Genomic DNA, 26,172 nt, shown 5'->3' with positions numbered 1-26,172 from the left:
ACTGATAGAAGTACAGCATGGTATTATGAAATGCATTAGATGAAAAGGGGGAAAAGCTGTAAAATAAAAGGAAATATATCATTGTTTTTTCTGTGCTGGAAGATACAGAATCTAGTCTTTGTTTTAACAGATGTCCTTAAACCACTGTAAGTCTCCTGACATAATCAGATATATTTTTTGAATAAACCATAGATTACCTATTATAATACATACAGCTAATTCATCTAATACAAACCATTGTCAACTGAAGCGTATTATGCATATTCTTTTATAAAATGTCACATTATCAGACTTGTCAGTCACTTCTTCACCCAGGAACAACTTAAGAATTATTTCCATCCCTACAGATGTAAAAGTTGAAGTATATTAGTGGTGCTAGTAAAGGAAGTGTATTGGTAGTTTCTTGTGGCAAAATGAAGGAATATTACCCATGTTCTGTTAATTGAACATTGCTAATCAATAATAAATTTGGCAATAGGGCACTACTTCAACCTGAATTTGATTGAGCAAAAGTGAAATTATTAACTGTGAGAAATACGAGGCTGTTAGAGTTTAATGGTATTTGATTATGACAGAAATAGTATAATGGAATATCTAGTAATGAGAACTCCTACCCTAACTCATTGTCTATAAAGAAGCCAGCAAAAGATTAGGCAAAGGCAAAGAGATAAATTGGTATCACTGTCCTCTTGTGTTTTCTGACAATTTCACATCAAATCAGTGCTGTTATGTAAAGGAAAATATCTTTCTCATTTCCACGGAGTCATCTTCACTGTCACATAAGTTGACAGAATTAAGCTAATAGAATATGGCTTCCTATGTTGACAAGGGCTTTGTATTATACAGTCAGAAGAGCAAGAACTCAGAACCTGCAATCAGTCTAGTTCAGGCAAGAGGCACATACAAACAGAGACTTCTTGGGTGATCTATATGCGTGTTCTAGTTTGGAAGTGCACTGTTGAAGTGAATCTCCCAGTAGTCCCGGTTTACTACTTTCTGGTTTCTGAAGCAAAGAGGATCTACACAGTAACACAACAGAAGAAATGGATTTGCTTCAGATGAAACTGAACTAAATGATCTGAGCTGGAAGCACAATTACTGTGCTTCTGTGGTCAGTCTGAAGGATGAGGATAGGTGGGTCCCTCACACTGCGTGGGATATAAACTTCAGGCCTTCCCCTGCTCACTGCAGATTTACTGCTACTGAGCATGTAGCAATGCTTGTCAATAGATTCTTAGCATTAGAAGTTGCCAGTTGAGTAGAGGTTTCTACTCATTATAACCAGTCTTGGGGTATGTTGAGAATGTGCATATCCATGGGATATGGAGAAGTGACATCTTGTTCTAGGAGAGGCTGCATTACAGAGAACCCTATAGTAGTAATTCTCTTTGTACATAATCTGAAACACATAATGAGAGCAAACCTTACTCACATCAGATTTTGTTTGAAAAGTCTAGTCTAGTCGAGGTCTACAGGTTTGATTATATTGCAGCATTATATTGCCAATCAAATCTGACTGCTCGGAGTACTGCTTATTTAGCAGCCTGATGGAAGTTAAAAGCATGCCTTATCTAGATAGACACATTTGTAATGTAGTTCTGTGCAGCCGCACTAAAGTTGGTGGAAAGTACAGTGAAAAAAAGAAACAAATAAACAGTTCTTCACCCTTCCTTCTATTTTGTCCTCCTGTTTGCTCACACAGTTTGAAATCCTTAATCTCTACAGAATTTCCCGGTAGCAAACGTTCCACAGGGGAAAATAATTCACCTGAACTATGAAAACCCCTCTAGAACTAAGTTCATAAAATGAGTGATCTTATGTTCACTGGCTATCTCTCATCCTTTACATGTAAAAAAAAAAAAAAAAAAAAGTATATAACGCCGACAATCTCAGAATATAAAAAGAGCATTTATTTGATAGAAGAGATTCATAAATTTACTCACTAGTCAATTTGAAATTCCTTTGAGTATCATTACATAAGAATGTTCCATTCAGCTGAATCAGAGTTCTGTTCTCCCTGCTCTCAGAAATGGCTCACATATGTGCACACTGCAAGATAGGAATTTTATATATCAGAGGTCAAATTCACATGAAAACAAAATTGGAACATGTAGAGTGCATTCAATCTGGGCAGTACACTATTTTCTATAGCATTTAAACAGAGGCAGATAATGTCAGAGTATAATAAAATAAATAAATATATAAGCACTATTGCCAAATAGGAGATGGGTTACAGATATTCAAGAGTAAGAGCACAGCACCAAATATAAAGAAAATTTCATTCTCAGTAATCGCATAACAGAAGGGTTATTTTAATATTATATAATATTTAATATAATACCCCTAGCACAGCATGAACATTTGGGATGGATCCATTTGCAACGTAAATAACTTCTGCAGCTTGAGGCATCTCTATTTGAACTAAAATGAGGAAGGTAGAGATGCAAGGTCTTTTTTCTTATATTCTTATATCAACCAGCTCTCACTAAAGAGATTGTTGCAGTGTCTATTGTGTTTTTCAGTACCAAATATATGTCTTAGAGTGAATTAAATACATATCTTTGGAGGCCAAAGTTTATTTTTCATGTGAGCATTAGGTCATTTAATGAGCTTTCTTGATCAAATGATAAGAAATAGGTACTGGAGTCCTGTACTTTTATTGTCACAGAAACATGGAGAGTCTTGAGTTGGAAGAGACCTTAAAGATCATCTGTTTTCAATCCCTCTGCCATGGGCAGGACTGCCACCCACAGATCAGGCTGCCCAGGGCCTCATCCAACCGGACTATCTGTTCCATCTTCTGAGTAAAAAGTTACTTGCTAACATCTAATCTAAATCTCCCCTCTTTTAGTTTAAAACTATTCCCCTTTGTCCTATCACTATCAGACCACGTAAAAAGACGATCTCCCTCCTGTTTATAAGCTCTCTTTAAGTACTGGAAGGCCACAATGAGATCTTTCTGGAGCCTTCTCCTCTCTAGGCTGAACAAGCCCACGTCCTTCAGCCTTTCTTCGTAAGAGAGGTGCTCCACCCCTCTGATCATCTTTGTGGTCCTTCTTTGGACCCTCTCTGACAGCTCCATGTTTTTCTTGTGCTGGGGGACCCAGGCCTGGCCACAGTACTCCAGGTGGTCCTCATGAGGACAAAGTAGAGGGGGACAGTCACCTCCCTCACCCTGCAGGTCTCCCTTCTTTTGATGCAGCCCAGGACACCATTGGCTTTCTGGGCTGCAAGCGCACTATTAGCTCATGTCAAAGTTTTAATCCCCCAGGACCTCCAGGTCTTTTCTTGGCAGGGCTGCTCTCAGTGAGTTCTCCCAGGCTGTGCATGTATCAGGGATTACCCTGACTCAAGTGCAACACCTTGCAACACCTGGCAGGTGGTCTTATTGAATCTCAGTAGGTTCACGTGGGTCCACAACTCCAGTTTGCCCAGGTCTCTTTCAATGGCATCCCTTCCTTCTGCTGTATTAACTGCACCTCATGGCTTAGTGTCTTAGTAGTCTTGACTCAGCTTTTTATTTCTTGTTTCAGTGGTGTTTTTCTAATTCACTGATGGTGACTTAGCTTGTCTACAAGCACAGTGCAGGAAATAAATTAGAGCTCATCAAAGAGCAGTACTAATCCTTTTTGAAATGAGTTCCCTGGAGAACAGCTTAGTGTCACATCTTAGGAAAAAAAACTGCTCCCTTTTGCAACTTATAAAGCAAAATGAAAGTCTTTTTCTCTAAGCCAAGAAATGCAAAAACTGTGAGAACTACTATAAAGCTCTACAAAAGAGCTTTTCATTGAGACATCTGGTATTAACTAAGCATGTGAGGCTAAAATTTGATCCTTCACCTGCAGTGACCCTGTGTAAGAATGTATTACACGTGAGAGGAAGAGAGACAAAACTTCAAGACATACTTCTGCTTTTTTTTGGTCAGGGCTGATCTAAGAGTAGGTTGCAGCTACAGCAAAATGAAACACTGCAAATTGTTTATTAGCCCAGTACCTTCCCTTCACAGTGCCTTACAGATTGCTTCCATATCCACAGCAATCTGGAATCTCTTAAAAACAAGGTATAACTTCCTCATAGCTTTGATACCTCTGGCAGGTTTCAGAAGCTTGTGAAGGGAGAACTTTGGCTGCTCTTTGCTTCATCTGCTTAGTGCTGTTTCATACAAGGACACTGAGAATCAATAATTTGTCTCTTGATAACAGGTGAAATTTAAAAGGAAGGTGGCTACATTTGCCTAGTCTCATACCATTTGCTAGTAATACAACGATCTCAAGCCAGTGGTAGGGAAATACTTTGCAGGAGGAACTGATAAACCACAAAGGTTTTAAAAGATCAGGAACATCTACCATCCATCTCACTGTAGAGGGGCACCTCCCGGCATTATATGTCAGATATAAATGCTACAATCTTTAAGTGCTGAAGTTTGTAATCTTTAAATGTTTACAGATCGAATCTGCTACAAAACAAAACAAAATTTCAAGGACACTGCTGTTGTCTTTGCTCTTGAATTAGCAGGGAAGGTGTGATAGAAAAGTGTCGGATCGTCAGAGGAAGAGCACCTCTCATCTTTTAAAAAAAACGAAGAAAAAAGAATAGCCCTCTCTTTAGGTCCCTTTTCCAAACCAGACCAGACCAAGCCAACAAACCAACTCCCCTCTTTGATCAAATCTGAGGGAGAAATTCTCTCCTGACTAATCTGGCAAACAGCTTAACCCTCAGACTCTGAGCTTAACACACCAATTTAAAGCCAAGAGTGTCCATGTACCACACCTATATGTTGACTCAAGCTGGCCAGTGTCCAGCACTTTGGGAGAAAGAGGAACTGAAAATAAATTCAGTAGCCAAATATTACATCAAGAAGGAAAGCATTATAAGCTTAATCTAAGCCTTGGTCTTTGGATTCAGGTTTATCACCTCTCCAAATCCATCAGAACAGAGCTAAGGCCCTAATGTATTAACATAAATAGCACACGCCAGAACTTAGCCTGGGAGTTTCATAGCTGTATACAATACACACAGATTGGAGTGATCTGTCACTGGAGATTGAATTTTGGGCATTTCACCTAAAAAGCAGACATTAAGATCTGAAAGCTGCACAAACGTTCACAGAAAGTAAAAGAAGTCAGCAAAAGGTTCTGTACTTTTATTTCCGTCCTTTTTGATCAGTATGATTTGTTCTTTCTTTCCACCTATCGCAAATGAAGTGTCGTGTGTGATCAGTGTGATTTGTACATGCAGTTTTCTTCTGGTTAGACTGCTCCCTCTGCAGGCATATCAATTTCTAGTGCTTTTCCTAGCGTGAAAGCGAATAGAATGAAGACTTTCATCAAAGACAATTTTTATTTTGTCAAGAGATACCATCTGTTCTTGACACAGTTGTTAGTACATTGGATGAATGATAGCTTATCAGAACATTTCTACCTTTTGCATTTGCCTGCACAGATACAACTTAAGAACACTTGCTAAACTTGATTCAGAATTTTCTGCACCCATAACTTAACAATTGTTTGTTTGTTTGTTTTTCTTTTAGAAGAGATGAGAGTTTTCTAATGAAAATGTGCTGAATGTGTGCCTTGTCATTTGTACTGTTACAGGCTGTGGGAAAAAAGCTGCCTCTCATGTCCCTGTGCCTCCCCCCTACCAGCAACGTGCCTCAGCCCCTATCTCCTTCCACTGGGCTTGTCTGCAGCACACAGGGCAGCACAGTGCTCAGAACTGCTCTCATTCCCACTGGCCTGCCAGCTGCCACCTTGGGTTTGCTTGTCTATTAGGGGATGAGCCCCTCTGCTTTTTTCCTCACTGAAGCATTAACTGAAAAAAGAAGTATAAATTGAGCTTTTTTAAAAAAAAATTATCTATAAAGCAAACATCTGTAGCATTCATTTGCTTTCTTTTTGAAGCAGTTGTTTGACCAACTGCTTTTTGGGAATACGGAAAGTGTACTAGTTAGTAAATGGTAAATTACTGATGCTATTATGACTACTTGCAGGGAGACCGTGGACTGACTGGCTATCGTGGGCCCCCGGGACCGAGGGGAATTGGAATGGTTGGTCCTAAGGTTGGTACTACACCATCTTGAAGCTTCCTACTTTTTTTTGTAATGCTGGCTGCCAGACACTCCGATCTCTCTGACACCGGAATAACTCCTTCAGTTACTGATTTGTGCTGGTGCAACTGCAGGAGAAGTCAAGCTTTAAAGTGTGGGGATTGACTATACATTTCTACTGCCTGGATTAGGAAGGAGTACTGCCTGAAAACCTCATTTGTAGCTAAACTTCATGAGATCAAAGCTTTAGATTACACAGAGCTAATAACTGAGTTAAACGACACATTTGTTCCTTTTGCATCTATCATATTTCCAAGATATTCTTTAAATTCGGATTTTATGTTTGCTTTTTTTGATCAGTGAAATTGAATCCTGTTAGCTTCATTTGTAAAACCATTAGGAAATAAGCATAAAGCCAAAACACTAATTCTATAAGGAGCCAGCATGCAACATCTGGACAAATTTTAATTTCCTCCACTAAGATGGATAATAATTCAAAAAGGAAGAAAAAAAAACTGCTGCTAAAAAAAAATAACTCAGTTCATGCCTGTATTTCTGTATCATGGAGGTATCCATAATTATTTGTACAAAGTCAATGGAGAAAACATTGGATTCCTGTGTATATTTCTCCACGTTACTTAAGTTAAAAACATGTATGTCTTTGTAACTTTTTCTGTAATTTCTTTAGAAGATAGAATAACAGAAGCCTCCATGGCTGTTTTGAATAAACTGGTGTCTGAATGGAGAAATGTTATTACCAACCTGATACAGAAATGCAGTGACCAATAGGGCATTAATTTTTTCTCAGGGTGTACGTATGACTTTGCATTGCGTTGTGAAAGCTATAGCAATTTCAGTGCCTCAGTAAATCATATAGACAGTCAGTTTAACAAGAGTAATTTTGGTAAGAATCAGTTTAGACTGGGTCTCAGAGTCCACAAAGTGTGTGACAATATACAGTGTTCAGCCCAAAGCCTTCACGAATGAAAAATACGTTCTCCATGTGGAAATGATATTTTGTTTTCAGGGCTGAGAACCTTCTTGTATCATCTAGTTCTTGAGATAAGATTTTTAGAACAACAATGTTTAGTGTGAACCCCTGCTGATATAAACATAGTTTAACAGTAGTTTTTACAAGAGATTCTGTCAAAGTGTGTGGCTAAATTTTGTCCATGCGTGCATAGGAAGACTTTACCTTTTTTTTTTACTGTAGCCACAAAAATCAGCAGGTGTTTCTTTGGCTGTTGCCCTCTCCTCTTCCAGTTAAGATTTTCTGAATGAGTGTTGCTCCCACAGGCTGTGGCTTGAAATACACATCTATGCAGTGCGTAAGAGCTAACATGTCTAGCTTTATTGCTCTACTGCTTGCCTCTGTGTGCAGTGACAGCACGAAGCTGTTGGATAAAGTTGGCTTCTGTTGGTTTCTACCCAGAGAAGAAATGGGAAAAACATCACACTGTTTCATGGGCATATTTAATTCTTTAGTTGTTTTCTGCTTAATTATTCCTTCACTTTCCTGAGAGTTTGCTAAGTATAACTACTGAAGCTGCCTACTGTGTGAAACTATAAACCACAGAAGGATCAGAACTAGAATCTTCAAAAAGGTTTTACTTGTGCTTGCAGTGAATTTGAAATGACTTCTTTAGTGTTACCAGGAATAGAATTTATCTTCTAATTCTTTTTTTTTTTTTTTTTTTTTTTTTTTTTTTTTTGTCACACTGGTTGTAATAGGGTATTATGGGACGGGACGGATTGCCTGGTCCCATTGGTCCTCCTGGCATCAGCATACAGGGAGATAAGGTAATCCAGTTTAATGTCACCAGTTTCTTCTTATATCTCTCCACTAGGAAGTTTCATCTTTTTTTCTTTTTTCCTCCTCTGTATATTGTGTTTGCCACTGAGTCACTGAACTCTTGCAAATATTCTTTGTAAATCATTCATAAAGTATGTAATGTTTACTTTAGCTGTTGACTTTCATTACTGTTGACACCTGACTGCTTTCCTATTATTCTTATTGCTACACATATATTTAACCTCTCTCATCCCTGTCACGTTTCATTGACCTCTTAGACTTAGAGCACTGTCCAAAGAAAACATCTGCAGTTTGCTTTTAATGCTCTTATGAGAAGACAGTAACAGAGAGCTACTGAACTTTTCCAGAACAAGACAAACAGCATGTAACTACATGAACATAAAAGAAATTAGCCAGTCTCCAGCATATTCTTCATCAGGTCGTTACCAGCCTAGTTCCAGCCATATCAAAACATATCTCCTTACAAGGAGAAAAGCAAACATGGTAACATGCTCACTGTTGGAATCTAATGAAATGCCTCATCATAAATGTGTAGAAACAAATTGCTACAACTGAAGACTATAGCAGAGAAAAAAAAAAGTCTCTCCTATTTCTCTGAAATCAATGCTTAAAGTTGAGCATGTGATTGAATATTTCCCTGGATCAGGAGTTGAGCTCCACTCTGCAACTCTCAAGTTTTAAATCACCAGTAATTCAGTAAGAGGAGCACTATTTCAGTTGGGTTAAGACAGATGTCTCACTATACTGCAGTAGGCTGTAGAAACTGAAGCTACCATGGAGTTTGTTGGCAAAACTGGTTTTCGTTGCAACATACTGACATGCTAAAATAAAAATTAAAAAAAAATCATAAAAGTTTACGTTGTTGCCAAGTGTTTCATAGGCGAATCTTTCTTTTATTCAGGGTGGAATTATTTCATGCAAGTTTTACCAGGGAAGCATTATTCTTGACTTTGTTTTCATCAGTACTTACTCCGACTCCAGCTTCAGTGTCTTCCATAGTAATGTTAATCATTTCCCTTTTTATACAAGCAGAGAGCACTTTCTGTCTTCACTGCGAAGTGTTTTATAGTGTAAGAACATACTTTACCACGTTCTCCCTTTTCTCATCTTTCTTATTATTATATAACTCTCTGATTCACCATATTTCAAGAGTGCTAGACAAAGATCTGTCTGTGGCTAGAGTCATCTGACTGTCTGAACCTTTGGTTTTGATCTATCTGAAGCTTTCTTCTATTTTAATGATTATCAGTCTGCCTACAGAAGGGCAGTAGGTATTCTAATGTGATAATGTAGGTAACTTCTCTTCTTCCTTTCTTTGCTGAATTTCAGAAGCCTATTTGCTCTATTCTTGAGGAATGCAGAAATGTTTCTACCATCTCTGTGTGCTTTATAGTATAGGAAAACTGTTTCTGCCTGTCTTTAATAGACATTTGTGTTGTGTTCCCAGAATCTAATACTTGGAATATTTCTTTGTTAATTTCATGGGTATGGAGGTTAGTTATAAAAGCACAATTTCCATTCTGAGCAGAAATGTTTCATGACTCAATGTAATGCAGGAATAAGTATATTGATCTTTGTGTATTTTTTCTCTTCCTGAAGAAAAATAAAAGTCAAAATATTTTCAGTGGCTAACAGATAGATGCACAGATATACAGACACACAGAGATTTGGATGGTAGTAATGGCACTGCTATGAATAATACCTATCATTACCCATTTCTTCCATTCACTGGCACTTGTTGAACGTCAGTCTCTCACATCTGTCCTTCTGTCTCCTCACAACCATCGCAAGCTTCATATTTTTTGGCCATCCTTCATCAGCTTCAAGCTATTATACTTCTCGATTTGAACTATCAATATTACTCCAAGTATATTCTTATATATACATGGAGCTCTGTGGGCATACGGTAAGAATGGAATGTTAAAAATGAGGTGAGTTTTGAGTAACCTTATGCTAATATCAGCATCCATTGGTCTTCTTTTTTTGTGTGCTTGGTTTTATTTCAAAACCACAGTCTAGACATTCTCAGGTCAGAGAATGGCATTTTAACATAAAAGTCTATTTATTGATCAGTGATCTACCAGGATATTAGGGTCAAGGATTTATGGGTCCTTTTTTAGATGAATACTGCTTTGGTTTTTAGGATGAGACTGATGGTCAATTTTGAGGTTAATTTTGTATATACATTGAGCTGCTATAATGACAAATGTTTAAAAATTTATGCAGTATACTTCTTGCTTTGTTACTAAATATTTTCTTATGGTATCTATGATAAATCCTTTCTGTTGATGATCGATTACACAACTAGAAGAAGCAGGATTTGGTTCTGCAGTTGGCATTTAGAGGATAAAATTCACATGTGTGCCTGTGATTAATGTCAGCTGCATAGACTTGATTTTTTTTGGAAAAGTAGGTCTCATTCGATTTTGTTGCCTGAACACCATCCTAACTGTCAAATGACTTCAATAAATCTATAGTTTTCTTAGATCTGACATTTATTGTTAGTGACAGACCACTGGAATACAAAGCAGATTCTAATTCTGGTTCATATGTATGTGCTCTACAAATCCGTAAAGAGGTTAATCAAGCAGTTCTATGATGACCAGTTAGGAAGAACAGTCTGTCCTAGTGCTGGACAGCAAGCATTGAAACAGGCTGGCATGCTACTTTGCTGTGTTTAAAAGTCATTTGCATTAATAACCTATATAGAAAACCTAGGAAGTACAATCCTGCTGAAAAGTAGCTTTAAATAAATTAGTCACTGTACATTACTGTAAGAATGCCAACTAAACTCTTCTGTGCATTCCATTGTCTTATTAATATTTCCTATTTGTAGGAATTCCCATTCTTTTCCTTGAGCATTAGCTCTGTAATTTGCTGCAGCAGTTTTTTTTTCCAGTATCCAACATCTACATAACCGTGCCTGTTCTTTCTGGCTGTAATTGTGGAGTGGGGAAATGGGAGAGTTGTTCTTCTTCCAGAGGCGAGAAGTTAATCATTAACAAGTCAGTGGTATGTAGTCCTGATGAGGAGAAGTTTTTCTGAGCTCCCTGTGTTGCGTCTAGTGGATCTGAGAGGTTCCCACAGGGCAGGGCTCTTCAGGCAGTGACTTTGGTGAAGATGTGTCAGAGTGTGGTAGGTGCCTTTGCATAATACAGGGCAAAACCAGAGCTCACCTGTGTGCAATCAGAGGCTCCCATTTCAGCAGGTTCTCAGTGAAATCTGGGATTTGAACAGGAAAAAAACACCCACTGACTTTGACTCCTAGTATACTGCCTCTTCTAGGAAGGTGTGTCTCACTGTCTGACTCCATGTGAACTTTCAGCTCAAGAGAGTCAATTATGGGAAGAGAAATTGTCTGACTCGGTTGTGCATCGCGTAGCTGCTTCTCCACCTGAAGAAATCTTTAATTCCCCTATCCAGTCCAGCAGAAATGATCGGTCCACCAGTTCACCGAAAACACTAGTATACCTGCTGTGAAGACTGGAGTCTTGAAAAATGTGTATTTCCCTGTCCACTATGAGCAGTATAGCCACTTCAGGCTATACTTATACTTCAGGCTATATAGTTGTGAACACCTATCCAAGTATGAGTATGGGATATGTTAGTGAGACACGCTGAGCTTTTGACTGACAAATATATCTCACTAGACTTGTACTGGTCTATGCAGATATGCCTGAGCGAGGTTTAGTGCAGGCAGTAGATGATCTTGCTGATATTCTGTAGAGCTGTTTTTAATATTTGCACAGGGCACTGCTTTTATGTTGCAAGTGTGAATTTTGGGGAAGCTTTTATGTATCAGAGAATGTAATTCTCTCTAGCTCTGTTTAAAATGTATACAGTATTTGATCTGAAAAAGTTAATTGCTTTACCCTGTTAAAGAAAACAGGACAGTTTCTGGAATCCACATGCTGTGAAGGATTTTCTGTACTTATTTTATAACAGTGGTTTTCAATGTGCTATATACTTATCCTGCTAGCGTGAACGTGCTTTTCAAGTCTCTGTTTGCACAGCAGGACATACAGAACAATCCTTTCAAAGCAAATTTGCACTTTGTAGCCAGACTGATCCTGTCATTTGAAGTGTCAGCAGAAAGGTGTTCTCTCCACATTGTGAAAAACAGAGATCTCATTTACTTAAAGCCAGAAAAATTAAGTCAACCCTGAAAAGATCCTAGGTGTGTGTACATAGAGAACCTTTGTGTTGGACTCTGTTTTTCCACTTGTAGGCTGCATGAATAACTGTTGGAACCTCATTATGTGAAACTCATTACTTTTGTCTTTCATACATGTCAGTGTAACATCAATATTTTGTTTAATTAAATAGGAATATAGTCTTCATTGTATACTTTATCAAAGTTTCATGTACATTATGATTCATATTCAATTGTTTATTTCTTCAGATTCAGAGCAATCCTACCTTGAAAACTGCACGTTTCATTTCCTAATACAAGTACCTGGCTTTCTCTATGATGCAGGATATCATAAACTGAATAGACACAGCATGGATTTTACCTTAATTTTTCATTAAACATACTTTTCATATTCTGTTTAGGGAGAAAAAGGAAATCGAGGTTTACATGGGCCAAAGGGTTCAATAGGAGTTGGCATTCCTGGACCAAAGGTAAATCCTTGCAAGAAGGAAAAAAAGATTATATTTTCTTTATTGTTAATTTAATATGACAGGTCTTTGAAGACAGATAAAAAACAAAACAAAAAAAAGACTCATATAGTTGGCAAGATAAGTGCTTACTACTTACTGTCAGCTTTGAAATCTGTGAAAATCTTAACCATCACTAAGGATCAGTCTCTGAAGTAATGTATGGAAAGAGCTCTTACCTGTTAGCAGGAGAATAATACTAGTAAAATCATGTATTCTGCTATATTCAAATAGTTTTTTGGTATTATAGAATCAAAATGTCAGTTTATTTGCCAAGCTTCGACCAACAATCTCTCCAAATTCTCAGTTTTGCTGTTTGCTATTAAAAAAGCAGACTTGTCACAAACTAGTAGTTTAGTTCAGTAGGAATTTCATTTACCTATTTTCTACTGAATGTGTTAAAAACCAAATAGATCTGTTTTTAGCATATTTATGTGCATGAGAATACTAGCATCACCATCATCTAGCATCAGTAGATTGTATTTGCTGTCCCTTGTGCTGAAATTCATTTTGATAACATTAGATAGAATTCATAGACAAATAATGGAAAGTAATACTGTTAGCTGGATATTATGATTTTGTGAAAACAGACCAGCAAGTGTTTTCCAAGAGCTTACATATTGGAGTCTGATTTCCTTAACACTGTGGAGGAGCTATATAACTTTCAGGTTTGAATAAGATCAGAATCAGACTCAGGGAGTTGAAAGGGTTCCACTGAATTGATAGCAGTCACCCTGGCAAATGCTGTAACAGGGAATGGTATCTAAATGATTCCCTTGTCTGGGTAGTAGTGAGAAATAATATTGAAATGGGCACTCCCCTCACTGAATTCCTAAGGTTTAAAATTTCAGGTGAAATATCAGGTGATCAGTAAATTCCAGAGAGAGAGGGAAAAAAAAAACAAACAACAACAACAAGAACAAAAAACTGTCATGCACAGTCGTCTTCTTGAAGATATTTCTAATTAAGTTCCTGAATCCTTTTTGCAGTATATTTCATAACTGCTTTAGCTGAAATGCAGTAAGGTTGAACCCTTCCTCTTTTAGGAAATCAGAAGGTCTAGTCACTTGAATAAAAATTTAAAAAAAAAAAGGAAGAAGAATTTGTTTCTAAATATGTAACTATGCATTTTCTGATGCGTGTAACAATCCAAGCATCTCTGGCAAGCTCCCAGTATTTTATGTGGGTTCTGCACAAAGGTGATGTGAGTTTCAGTATGTTGGCAGATTTCAAGAAAAGCCTCTCCATAGACTTGCATTTACATGGTCCAGTTTTGATTTCAAGAAAAGCAAATAATAAAAATTATAGAACCTCTTAATCAACATAAATTTATCTTCACCCTTTACTCATAGGAATTTCTTGAAGATATTTATGTTGACAGTCTTGCTTTCTCCAAGATGCTCTGCTTAAGGTTTATCAGCCACAGCTCAGTAATATAAGCTTAGAAACTAGTTGAACCATAACTCCAACTCTTGCTACCAACAAAACTGGAGTTGTGGATTGGGTTTAATGTGACTGTTTTAAATTAGGGAGACTATGGAGATAAAGGTGATCCAGGAAGCAGAGGTGCCAAAGGAGAGATGGGAGACCCAGGACCTCCAGGACCAAAGGTAAAAGACATTATACATTACTTCATTTTACACAGCAGAAATTAAATGAACTTGGATTTTGTTAATTATCTCGCTTTACACATTTTCAGGGAGCTTGGGGAAGAAAAGGTGAACCTGGTCTTTCGGTAAGTATGTATATGAATTCATTTAAATGTTAGAAATTTGTTTTGGAATGTTCTTATAGTTTATGTAATTTTAAACAAGGCTGATTTAGGGGCATTGCATTCCCTGCATTTTTGTAGGTAAGTAAGTTGACAAATTTCAGTATTCTTAAAATGCACAGCAGATTAATTCTTTTTTAATTTTTCTTTCAGAGAGAAGAAGTCATAAGACTTATCAATGAAATATGTGGTAAGCATTCCAGTAAAAAAAAAAAAAAAACAACTCTAAACTGAACTTATTTTGCCTGAATGGATATTTCCTCTATATGTTTGTGTGTAAGGATACAACTTATGTGAAAAATGTTCACTGCGTTGCCAGAGCAATACGAGTAGTTTAGTCCAGCTCTGTTTATATTTCTCAGTACTGATTACTTTAAAGTCATATGGAATAATTAATTGAGCTTTGACTGTAAATCTGATATATGAGTTCAATTCATTTTTGTAATTGGAAGGTGGTTTCTCATAAAATGTCTAAAATGGTTATTCTTCTAGGTTGCGGTATCAGATGCAGAGTAACACCGCTGGAACTAATATTTGTCATTGACAGTTCAGAAAGTGTTGGACCAGACAACTTCAACAGTACCAAAACATTTATGAAAACAGTCATTGATGAGGTTTCAGCCAACCACGCTACAACTCGCATTGGCATTATCAACTTCAGCCATAAAGTGGAGTTGGTATCTTCTCTAGAGACATACACAACCAAAGAATCTCTGAAATCTGCTGTTGATAAAATGCTCTACTTAGGAGAAGGCACGTACACAGCTTCTGCCATTAAAAAAGCCATTAGCCTATTTCAGGCAGCACGCCCAGCAGTAAGAAAAGTTGCTCTGGTAGTAACAGATGGACAAGCAGACAATCGTGACAAAGTGCACCTGGATTTGGTAGTAAAGGAAGCACACGCTGCAAATATTGAGATATTCGTCATCGGAATTGTTCAAAAAACTGATCCTCATTATCATAATTTTCTGAAAGAAATGCATCTCATTGCAACAGACCCTGATGAAGAACATTTTTACCAGATAGAGGACTTCAAGACACTCTCAGGTAAAAGAAACTATGTAGGAAAATATTTGAAATAAGCAAATAAAAGTGTTTGGCCTTTCCCCAGGCAAGGCAAGGCAGTCCATACATGCTCAATGAATGGCAGCTGATGCCTGTCTTTTGGACGCAGCTCGGTTTTCAGTGTCCCTTGCTCTTTGGTCAAATAAAACTTGTGACAAACTTTTACCTCTTGTGGAAACAATGAAAACCAACAGTGATTTTTGGAGTTGAGGCCTTCTCTGGGCACTCCTCTTTGCTGAGAGCTTCCATCACCTTTCCCTCACAGTGCTTTTGTGTAGGGCCACAGATTCATCCCCAGGAGAAGTGGATTTCTTTCCGTCTTGGTACACCATCTCTGTCTCTTTCTCTCTTTCACACATGGCTATTGTTGGTGATTTGTCAGACTGGCAGTCCCTTCACCATCTTTTATGAATGCTCGTAATCTTCTGAAAGTCGTAGGGAATTCTATGCTTTCATCCTGATTCTAGGGAAGAGGTAGTGAAGGAATATCTACAGGGGGATGAAGTCTGCTTTATTCCACATTATTCATTTCAAACAGGCTTGAAAAATCCTGTAGCCACATCTGGAATCAGAGAAAAAAGACAGAGGAAATCTATAATGACCAGTGGAAGAAATGAACGTTGGTTTCAACTAACTGCAGTCTAACCCTATAAACTATATTTATCCTAAGCATAAACTCATTTTGCTACACTGAGCCTGTGGATGGGCTTAAGTTAATGCGTTTAAGGCATTAACGATGAGAACAGAATCCGCACTAATGTTCTGGTGCCAGCTGGGATTAAAATTACGGCTCTGGCTCTGGCTCCAGCATTCAACATGAAAGTATTCCCAGTCACTGAACTTTTTTTGTGAGAAGAAATAGGATGTGTAACTCAGTTTATCTTTTTATTTTTTACACATAAACACATTCTTTCCATCACCCTGTTTTTCTCTCTAGACTGCTGAGCTAAAATTTATATTTAAAATGGGTTTCAATGTTTTTATCTGTTATTTCCAAAAAGAACTCAAGGTCTTTAAAATCAGTTAGTTCTGAGAGTGCATTATTTTATTCATTCCAATTTGAGTTTTGATAAAACTTCAGAAGTCAGTCTTTCACATGTCACTGTCATTATATGCTGTGGTTAATGCTGCACTAAAATCTTGTGGAGAATCGTTGCGACTTTTCTTTATTACTCTTAATAAATTTCATCATTTTGTTAATGTTTTCAGCTCTTGCAGATAAACTCATCACAAAAATCTGTGAAAATGTGTCTGAAATTTACAGTAGAAAAGAAAATGTTCTATCTCCACCTCCAAGTCCAGAACCTGAAGTGCCTAATGAAGTTATTAACACTCAATTGACTCCAGTGACAATTTCAGAGACTTCAGTGCCCCATAAAGAAGGAATCAGTTACTCAGTAAGTAACTGAATGTTTTTAAAAGATGTAGCTCTTTGTTGACATTCATATGTTATTTATTACACCATTTACCAATCTTTTAATATACAGGTAATGCCTCAACAAAAGATCTGCACAAAACTTAGCATGAACTTGTTTAAAATAGTTTACAGACAAAAAAAAAAAAAAAAAAAAGAGGGCAATACTGTGTCATGGTTGCACTAAATGACAACAGTCTTTGTATTTTTGTATTTCTGATTTATTTTTAAAGTGAGTTGGAAATATTTCAGATGTGTGCCTATGCAGGCAGATAGTGTGCAAAGCATTTATTTATGTGATTGTCAGTGCAAAGTTGCTTGGCATGGTGGTGCCTGGTATGTATTATTAAGCCTTCAGCTTTCCTTGTTGGACTGTTTCTAGGACTCCTTGCTCGCACTACTCTTTATTCTCCAGTTTTAATTTTTCCTGTCCTGTGTTGGTCCATTCTCCGACATGAAGCTGCTGTACAGATAGAAAGGACAGGTGGTTTTTTAGTGCAATAGATAAATATTTTCTGCAGGTGTGCATCAACTTAATTCTCTTACTAGGTCTTTGGTATTTTTCAGTCACTGTGTTAGTATCAGAGTAGGACATTTGTCACCTTTACAGTAATTCAGCACTAACACTCTAGGGTGTTTTAATTGCTTTGCCTAAAAATAGCTGATGATAAACATGGAACAGATGCTTGCCCCCATAATGTGCTGAAATAAATTTTGAAATATTTGCTGTATAATCCTCCATAGCTGTGTGGAATGGATATTGTAGACCACTGTATCAACATTTAAACATTAAGTGAATTGAATGCCGTATATAGATTAAATATTACTGATTTATGGTGGAGGAGTCAGCGAACTCCTCCATTAATAGCCAATACTCACCCTTTGGATCACTGTAATATGTTTGGTAATTACATAAATCATCCTCACTTTCTAAATTCAGTCTAATTTTCTTGAGTGACAGTTCCCTCAGAAAGCATAAGTGATTTAGGTCAGGTTTTTCTGTAATACCTCCAGATAGATCTATGTGACACAAAGGATCAGCTTTGGTACCCTGCATCATTGAGGAAAATTGTAGGGAAAATAAATGTAAATCTGGTATTAGAGATGCTGACATTTATATATTTTATTATAAGGATCACAAATATGAATAGTTCTAACTAATTAGATGCTCATATGCTTGGATCTGACTGGCTTTGGTTGGTTATAGCCGAATCTTAATAATTTATTTACCATCACAATACACGTTGCCTTTCTGTATATCTGTAAAATGCAATATGCAAAGGGTTGGATGAACTGTCTATTTACATTTCAGTTAGACTTTAAGTTTCAGAGTACGAGTGGCTAAAAGGAGTTTTTTTAAACAGACTGACACATCAGTACAGTCCTGTAAATGGGAAGATGTTAAATATAGTACCAAGTTTCTTTCTTCCTGCTCTCCACGGATAACGAGATAGATGTATGGGATAGATACAGTCATTTGTACCATACTGTACTAAGAAACATGCAGAGCTTCTTGAATGTAGTAAAACACCAGAGAGGCACATTTTTAGATAATAATCTTCACCTGAAGAGGTCTGTTGCCTTCTTAGCATTCTGGTCAAGGAAAACTAAAATTCTGATAATTAGCAAGTGGCTGTTAGAAAAAAAAAAAAAAAAAAAAAACAGGGAAAAAGATGAGGAAATCTTACTATTAGGATGTATATTTTCACATTTTTGCTGCATTCAAGGTATCCCATGCTTAAAAAGATCTTTGGATCATCTTTGATGAGTGTGTTTTTCTATCAGTAACATAACAAGTATCCTGTTCCTCTTGCCTGCCATTTCCCAATCCATGACAGACTTGATTTCAGCTCTTTCCCAGTGAGTGTAATGGACGTCTAAAAGCACACTTACCTCATAGTTCCTTGCCTTTTTAATTTATATTACAAACTAAGCACTGACTGAAATTTTGCTGCAGTGGAACTAATTCAGCTTAGTGACTAAATGGAAGGAATTACTTTATCTTCCTACTTAGCTGTCAGTGTCAGAAAAGCATTTGTTAAAATCATGATCCTTTACTGAGAAATCACTAGAATGAGGTCTGAACCCACCTGCCATTATTGCTAAATAATGTGTGTAAAGAAATACCATTACTTTCCCTTATAATTCTCTAATTCTTTTTGTCTTCGCACCTGAGCTCTGAAAGAATATTAACAGATTTTGACTCCTTTTGCAGCCTCGTCCACCACAGACCAGATATACTGAGCCGCTGCCATCTGCTCAGGATCACACTGTGACCACTTCTGTTCATAGAGAATCGAGATTCCCTTCACTTTCCATCATAGATGAAGCCAGACTTCAGAGTCGAGTTGTCAACCCTTTGCTCAATGTAACTGCTGCTAAAGATCACCACCCAACAGCACTGCAACCACAGGTAGCAAAACCTCAGAAAGGTACGTACTGTCATCTGAATATTGGGTAGCAGATCTGTGCAAAAATCAACCAACCAAAAATCCCTACTCCCTCCTTCATAAATTTACTGGATTTTATCATCTTGTTTTTCTGGGCGTTTTGGCTGCAGCCACCATACTCAGAGCCAGAGTTTCAAACCTAGATGACAACCCTTGTGTATTGATTGTGCTTAGGCATTTAAATGCCCATTTATGTCTTGCATCAGAATTTAGGTAGCCTGATTTCAAACCAGTCATGTGTTTGTTTAGATCTATTCCCATATCTCATTAACTGAAATAGAATTTGGCTACAAATCTGAGATGTGTATTTATTCCAGGCGTTATGAAGAAGAAAAAAAAAAGATGCTCTAAACAAATAATGCAGTTTTAGGATAATGTAACTGATATCCAGAATCCAAGTTAACTTTTACAGATATGCTTTCAGATCCCAGGTGCTTGGAACCTATGAAACCAGGAGACTGTCGAAACTATGTGGTGAAATGGTATTATGACAAGAATGCCAATTCTTGTGGCCAGTTCTGGTACGGAGGTTGTAGTGGTACCAACAATAGATTTGAAACAGAAGAAGAATGTCGAAGAACCTGCACTGATGAATAAGTAAGTTTTCTCTCCATCAGGTTCTCCTCCTTCAAGCACTTCTTTTCCAGGCTAAAAAGATACAGTACTTAATTGTCTTCGGTACTATGCATACGTATCATATATTTTACACCTTTGATCAGTTTTTACTCCTTTCTGAGATCGTGGGAGCAGAATTGCATTTTGTGGTCATGAATTTATACAATGACACAGTAGTTGTCTACTTTGCTCTTTACTTCTTATCTTACAGTTTCTCGTGTTGTATTTGGGTTTGATGTTTTTTTTTTTGTTTGTTTGTTTTTACCGTTACTGAGAATTAAGGTGATATATTCACAGGTCAAAATTCCAAGACCTCATTTTAAGGATTAGCTGAAAAGCCATCGTTTTATACATGGATTTAGGATCATTTTTCTCATATGTACTATTTCACATTCTTCAAAACTCACTTTTCCACTCACAGCTTATGCTGTCAACATCGCGATGTTCTTCTACAGTTTCTTGCAGTCAACCCTTTTCTTTCCTACTCTAGAGAAAGACAATATTGTCACAGACTTGGTCATCTCACTTTTTACTCCTTTCACTAGGTCACTTATGATCATTTTGAATAGGACAGACCATTGTAGCATGCATCCTCCAGTGCCTTCTTTCCAGCAGCCATTTATTCCCCCTCCCTTTCACCATTTCTAAATCAGAAGACTTTTCCTCTTAATCCAATATAAACTTTCTTTTGGTGAGAGACTTTATCTTTTAGAAATCCAGACAGACTTACTCACTGCCTTAGGCCAATGTGCTCATTGAGTGATGTATGGTCTTCAAAGAGCTTGCTTATCCATAGTGCATAACTTCCTCTACAAAAGCCATTTACCTCCTCCCCAATACACTGTATTATGTTCTGTGTTTGATACTTCAGTACAGGAAAAATCTACTGAACTACAGCATATTTGTTTCTGAACGCTTCAAGAAAACTAATTGATTCCTCCTTCTTCTAGAAATTACTGCCATTTGGAGCTTTTAAAGCAAGAAGTTCATGTGTATTAAGGAAGAAATGGCTGAGAAGAATCTAAAATGATGTGTGAACATGAATATATTGCCACCACGCTTGACTGCTTTCCCCACTGTGGAATTCACATTCATTAGATTCCTGCATAGCATATGTTATCTATAACACCACATCAATAACTTTATTACACATGCACATGCACGGGAACAAAACTTTTCCCTTCAAACTGATATTAATTTGATAATACTACATGTGGCAAGGAAAAGGTTTTATTTTTAGAATTAAAATACTGGAAGTGTTCACACAGCTTTTAATGACAGAGGTCTCTTATTTTCTTGGAAAAATAAAATGTGCTCTAGTTTTAAACAAGAGTAAGTAGCTCCTGAAATTAGCACTCTTATTACAGCATTTAGTGTCATAATTTAAGGTATTCACTAATTAGACTATCTCTTGTGAACGCAAATGCCACAGCTAAAAGTAATTAGAGGAGAGGGGTTTCCCATTAATGCACATTTATATTAACATCAGTATAATCTTTTCACTTATAAGGATGGGACTTTCATTTGGAATTACATTAAAACCAGGATTCTTCATGTTCTTTATGGCAAGTAAGCAAATTTCAGTTTCTCAGGGCCTCTGTGTTTAAATATATATGTATTTCACTCTGATATATGCTATTAAGTGAAGAAAGAGAAAGAACTGAAAAATGCATGTAAATATTTACATACATCCTTTCTACTTTTAGCTATAATCCTAGTGAATTATCATTAAAACTGAGAATTGTGAGTCTGTAATTAAAATGGGAAGCAACATCTTATAAAGAGTCTGGCATTCTTATTCCTTTGTAGACAAAAAAAACCTATTATCTATATACGCAGTCTGAACAGCTCCCAGCACAGAACTGCCATAGGATGGCTCCTCGAATGTCTTGTGTGGCCATTTGCAGAGGAATAGATCAACATTTAAACAAGAGGTATAAAATGATCAGATCTGGGTTTTCTTTTACTTGATATACTTGGATGGCAAATCATAAAGCTACTGGCAAAGCACTGGAGAACTTGGTCCATCACTTGCTGCCTTTGCTAAGCACTCCCATCACTGACACGGAACAACCTAGCACAATGAAAACTCTTCAGAAAGCGTAGAATACTCTGGGGAAAAAAATAGATTATTTGCTTCAGTTTATGTTCAGATACACTTTTGGTGTGCAAATCGAAGGAGAAAGGAGCGTCAGGAGCAGTGAGCATTTCACGAGTGGCAGCAAGCAGCTTTGGTTTCTTCTTTAATACAAAGCATAGGAAAGTGAAATTAAGAGACATCAGTCTAAAAGGAAGGCCATTTATTAACTGATGTCTCTAAATCAACATGGATAAAGCAGCCAAGTAATCACATCAGGAAAGCTAAACAGAAGCTTTGTGTTTTGATCCTTACAGAGAATCAAAAAGGATTAGAAATGGCATCTACAGGAAGATGACATAATGCACACTACGCCTCAACCTCTGAGAAGGCCATTACCCTATGGCTCTGTACACTGAATTCTCAGCAAGAACTACACCCAAAAACATGTGTGTGCCAAGAATTAATGAGCGTTAGAGCCAGTGTAAGCCCAGCAAGTTACATCAATCGGAACTGGTAATTGATTTGTCAAAGATCCCATCTTTATTCTGGAGTAAGAGAGAATCATTCCATTGCATTCCATAACCATGTCACCTTTCATAAACACCAGCATTTATTCATGAGGCTCAAACAAAGGAATAAATGATGCTCCCAAATGAACAAGAGGTAAATTTGTTTAAACAGCAAAACCCCTAAAGAAATATAACTTATATTATTAATACTGGATTCTTATTTGAGATGGCCTTCACTGTAAATGCATTCCAGGAGTTTTATCACTTCTTTTAGGAGGGACACAATCAGGTCCAAGCTTCACGGATACACAAAACCAAACTTTGGGGCCAAATTCTATTTAAACTTGTTTGTTTGTTTGTTTCCCAGTGAGGACTATGTTGAAATTCAGGCAAATGGAAAAGGCCCCAAAATGTGATCCATAAAGTTCTGTGTTGGCTTTTTGGCACTGTGCAACACTGCAAACAATTTCTCATCCATTAAGCGTGCTGTCTGGTTCATGGGCAAAAGGAAAATCATTGGCACACAAGAACAAGTTTTAAATTATCTGATGAATTTTCCCATCGTTAAGTTAAATTTGCATCATTGGCTCAGGTTAATGTGGAGTGAACTGATGTAGTGGTCTCAACACAGAGCATCACAGAATTTGTCCCAGTAGTGAAAACAAATTCCAACATCTTTGTATTCCTTGGTCTAAATTAAACCGTTCAATTGACAAGGGCTGCTCTGAAAGTATGGCCTCCTATTTTATTTTGTTGGCCCATCGTGTCGGGGTGGATGTTGGTCACGCAGTGATCACACAGAAGTTTCTACTTGTACGTATCTTTTGTAGCTTCTTCTTCTGTAATGAGAGCCCCTCTCAGCATTCACCTGCTACCAAGCAGCAGCAATGCGAGGGTGCAGCATTAACACCCGATCTGGAAGTTATCTGTGGTATAAAAATCAACTGAACCATCTCATTAGGACCATACCCACCCTGAGGTGCATACTCAGCTCTCACTGCCACACGTTAGCAGTGCATTGCCGTCTCCACCTGTCTCAGGTGCCCCATTGGTGCCCAGGTCATAGGGTGCCAAGTGTTTGTTTGGGCACTATCCTCCATGGGCCCTGGAGAAAGGAGTCTGGATACTGCATTTCTTTAACTGTGCCTTCTTCAAACAGTTTGCTTCCTCCCTCTAAAACGGACCAGATGTACTTATGAAACAGTGATTAAATACTAAATGTCTGTATAATGCTGAACTGAACATCAATGGAAAGTGTTTCCATCCTCGTGCATTTGTTTCCTCCTCTTTAGGAATTACAGAAAGGAATTCTTAAGCTGTGGACTTACATTTGGCACAGGTGTATATGAGCACACTTCATTGCTTTCATGCACAAAAAAATGGTTTGGGTCATCTTCTTGCCCATAATAACGTTATGGAGTTTTTAATAGCAGCTGCCTACTCTTTGTCAGAGGTTAGGAACCTTTATAACCAGCAGGCCCATGCCAATGGCAGAGTTACCCTCCTGGCTCTGCACAGTAACAAAACATGATCCGAGTTCAGCAGTCAATGGGAAGAGTTATTGAGGAGCAGAGAGGGATTTATGCCCTTAAAACCAATTGTACGTTAACAGGCATATATCACTGAAAGGACAAAGGCAAACAACCTATAACAGCAGTAAAAAAGCCACATATATATGGCACAGAAGGGAGTACTCCCTTCCCCGAGGGCAGGAAGTAATACATGTTAACACTGAGACAAAGCATACTCATCTTACCACCCTTCTATAGAATGGGTCATAAAAGCCAGAGTTTGCATAGCACCATTCAGAATGATGGGCAGAACTGCTGCCAGGATATCCTGCTCCACTGGAAGGAAAGGGGGACATGAAAAGCGACACGGGAGCTGTGAGCAAGGATGCGGGCATGGCTCGGCCCTGCAGCAGCAGGAGGGAGAGGAGATGGCTGCAGAGCTGAGAAGCACCCGGGAGAGCAAGGAAAGCCTGCAGGTGCCAACGCATCCCCTGCAACGCTGACAAAGTGCTGTGGGACTGTAGATGGTGGTGGATTTATCAGCGTGGGACACCCACGTGACCTGTACTCCTTTTTCCTTCCCTTAAGCTCACTTAGGAGATGCTAGTAAGACTGAATGCTGTTTTCATAGTGATGGCTTTAAAGCAAGAAGATACAGCTGATGCAGATTCTCTCCCATCAGGATTAAATTTGTAAACATTCAGGTCTAAGTCTGGAGAGACAAATTTCTGCTTTTAGAGACTGTGAATAAGACTTGCATTAGTCTGAACACGATGCATGAAATGTAGCTTTGGAGGCTGACGAAGATGGAGGCCATAAACCCCAGCATAGCTGCTATGGGGCAGCACTGGAAGCAGGACGCCTGCAGTCAGTGGGGCAACAAATGCTCTGATCTGGGTAAACAGACACTGCCTATTGTCTGCTAAAAATGAGATAACACAGGCAAAAAGGAACAAAGACTTCACTGTTCACATTGAACCTCTCCCAGCTGCTGAACAGGAGAGCTCTGCCTCCAATTTATAAATTGATTTTAGTTACGTGTTGTGGATGAGATCATATAATGCTCTCGTATGAGAGAAGCAGCAGCGTATTTCATTGCTGTGGGGTAAAGGTTTAACAGAGGTTATACAAGACTGATGATATAAAGTTGCTTGATTATGTACTGAACTGGGTCAGACAGAACTGCTGGGAGAACCCTCCTGCTGCACCACGAGGTTCAGAACGCAGCCCTTGGCCAATACTTTATATCTAAAGCATTCTTTGTGCAATCGATCCTTCATGCGACTCAATAGCATAGAGCAAGTGAGCAAGCTGTTAGTGAAGTCTCCCAGTCTCACAAGAAGTCTCTGGATGCTACAGCTACCAGCTGGGAGGTGGTGGGCTGGGTGAGCACACCGCCACAGTATGACTGCACTCCCTGCCCCTGGAACACGAGCACTGTTTCAGAGCTGTGGTTTCAGCAGAATCCATGGTGGCACATGTGGCAGTTGCTGTTTGCAGTGATAAATGCTGGAGCTGCTGGCACTGGTGAAGTACTGCTCTATGCTGGAAAAGCATCAGACCTCCAGGTGTGGTTTTCCCTGCAGGGTTCCGGACTACAGCTGTAGGGAGTTTGGAGACAACAGTTATTGATTAAAACAACAGCACAACTACCACAACTACGCAGACCTCTGTTTGTTTTGATCTCTACCAAGCATCCAGGGTTTGCCCCCAAGTTAATTTTTATCTTTAATGTTGTGCTCTCCGTCTCCAGGGCGGAGAGGAGGTGATAACATTTAACAGTGTGATGTTCAGATGATTCCTCATTAAGAACTCAAGCGCAATAACAAAAGGAGTAAGTCATAGAATAAGGCTTTAAAGGTGCAGGGTACTAAAACAAATTAAATTCAAAGTCCTTTTGGTCAGCTCTGAGGGGAGGAAGAGCCAAAATCTTGACATGAGACTATGAAGAATTCAGAGCTGCTGGGAACACTGAAAACCGGGGGTGGAACAGAGTGGGACACACTGACCAGGTTTGCATGTGAGTGAAGTTAGTGACAATGCTCCTCTCCTTTCAGCGAGTGAGCACTTCATCCTGGGAGGAGACAAACCAAGAGGACAAGGAGTTGCTGGGAGACAGAAGAGAGATTCAAAGGAACCAACCAGCCCTGTGGATTTCAGGATGCCAAAGGGATGGACTCACAAAGGCCATAGGGAGGTTCAGTAAAACTAAGAACTGTATCCTGCAAATATGTACCTC

At 38.3% G+C, this 26,172-nt stretch overlaps 1 protein-coding gene across 4 annotated transcripts in view; it reads left to right on the top strand.

Annotated features, from left to right (window-relative positions):
- COL28A1 (collagen type XXVIII alpha 1 chain) overlaps positions 1–21,611 on the top strand; it is a 65,786-nt gene extending 44,175 nt beyond the window's left edge. For all 4 annotated transcript variants that reach the window (XM_040696538.2, XM_040696537.2, XM_040696536.2 and 1 more), the window contains exons 25-35: positions 5,990–6,058; positions 7,778–7,846; positions 12,414–12,482; positions 14,048–14,128; positions 14,218–14,253; positions 14,443–14,479; positions 14,782–15,336; positions 16,564–16,751; positions 18,984–19,200; positions 19,643–19,815; positions 20,784–21,611. In XM_040696538.2, coding sequence (XP_040552472.1) covers positions 5,990–6,058; positions 7,778–7,846; positions 12,414–12,482; positions 14,048–14,128; positions 14,218–14,253; positions 14,443–14,479; positions 14,782–15,336; positions 16,564–16,751; positions 18,984–19,200; positions 19,643–19,815 — 1,494 coding nt within the window. In that variant the 3' untranslated portion in view covers positions 20,784–21,611. The remainder of the gene's footprint in view (positions 1–5,989; positions 6,059–7,777; positions 7,847–12,413; positions 12,483–14,047; positions 14,129–14,217; positions 14,254–14,442; positions 14,480–14,781; positions 15,337–16,563; positions 16,752–18,983; positions 19,201–19,642; positions 19,816–20,783) is intronic.
- The last annotated feature ends 4,561 nt before the right edge of the window (positions 21,612–26,172 follow it).

The sequence above is a fragment of the Gallus gallus genome, chromosome 2, assembly GCF_016699485.2.
Source record: "Gallus gallus isolate bGalGal1 chromosome 2, bGalGal1.mat.broiler.GRCg7b, whole genome shotgun sequence".
Lineage (NCBI taxonomy): Eukaryota > Metazoa > Chordata > Aves > Galliformes > Phasianidae > Gallus > Gallus gallus.
Note: the sequence above shows the minus strand (reverse complement) of the source record. Positions and strands in the feature narration are given on the sequence as shown.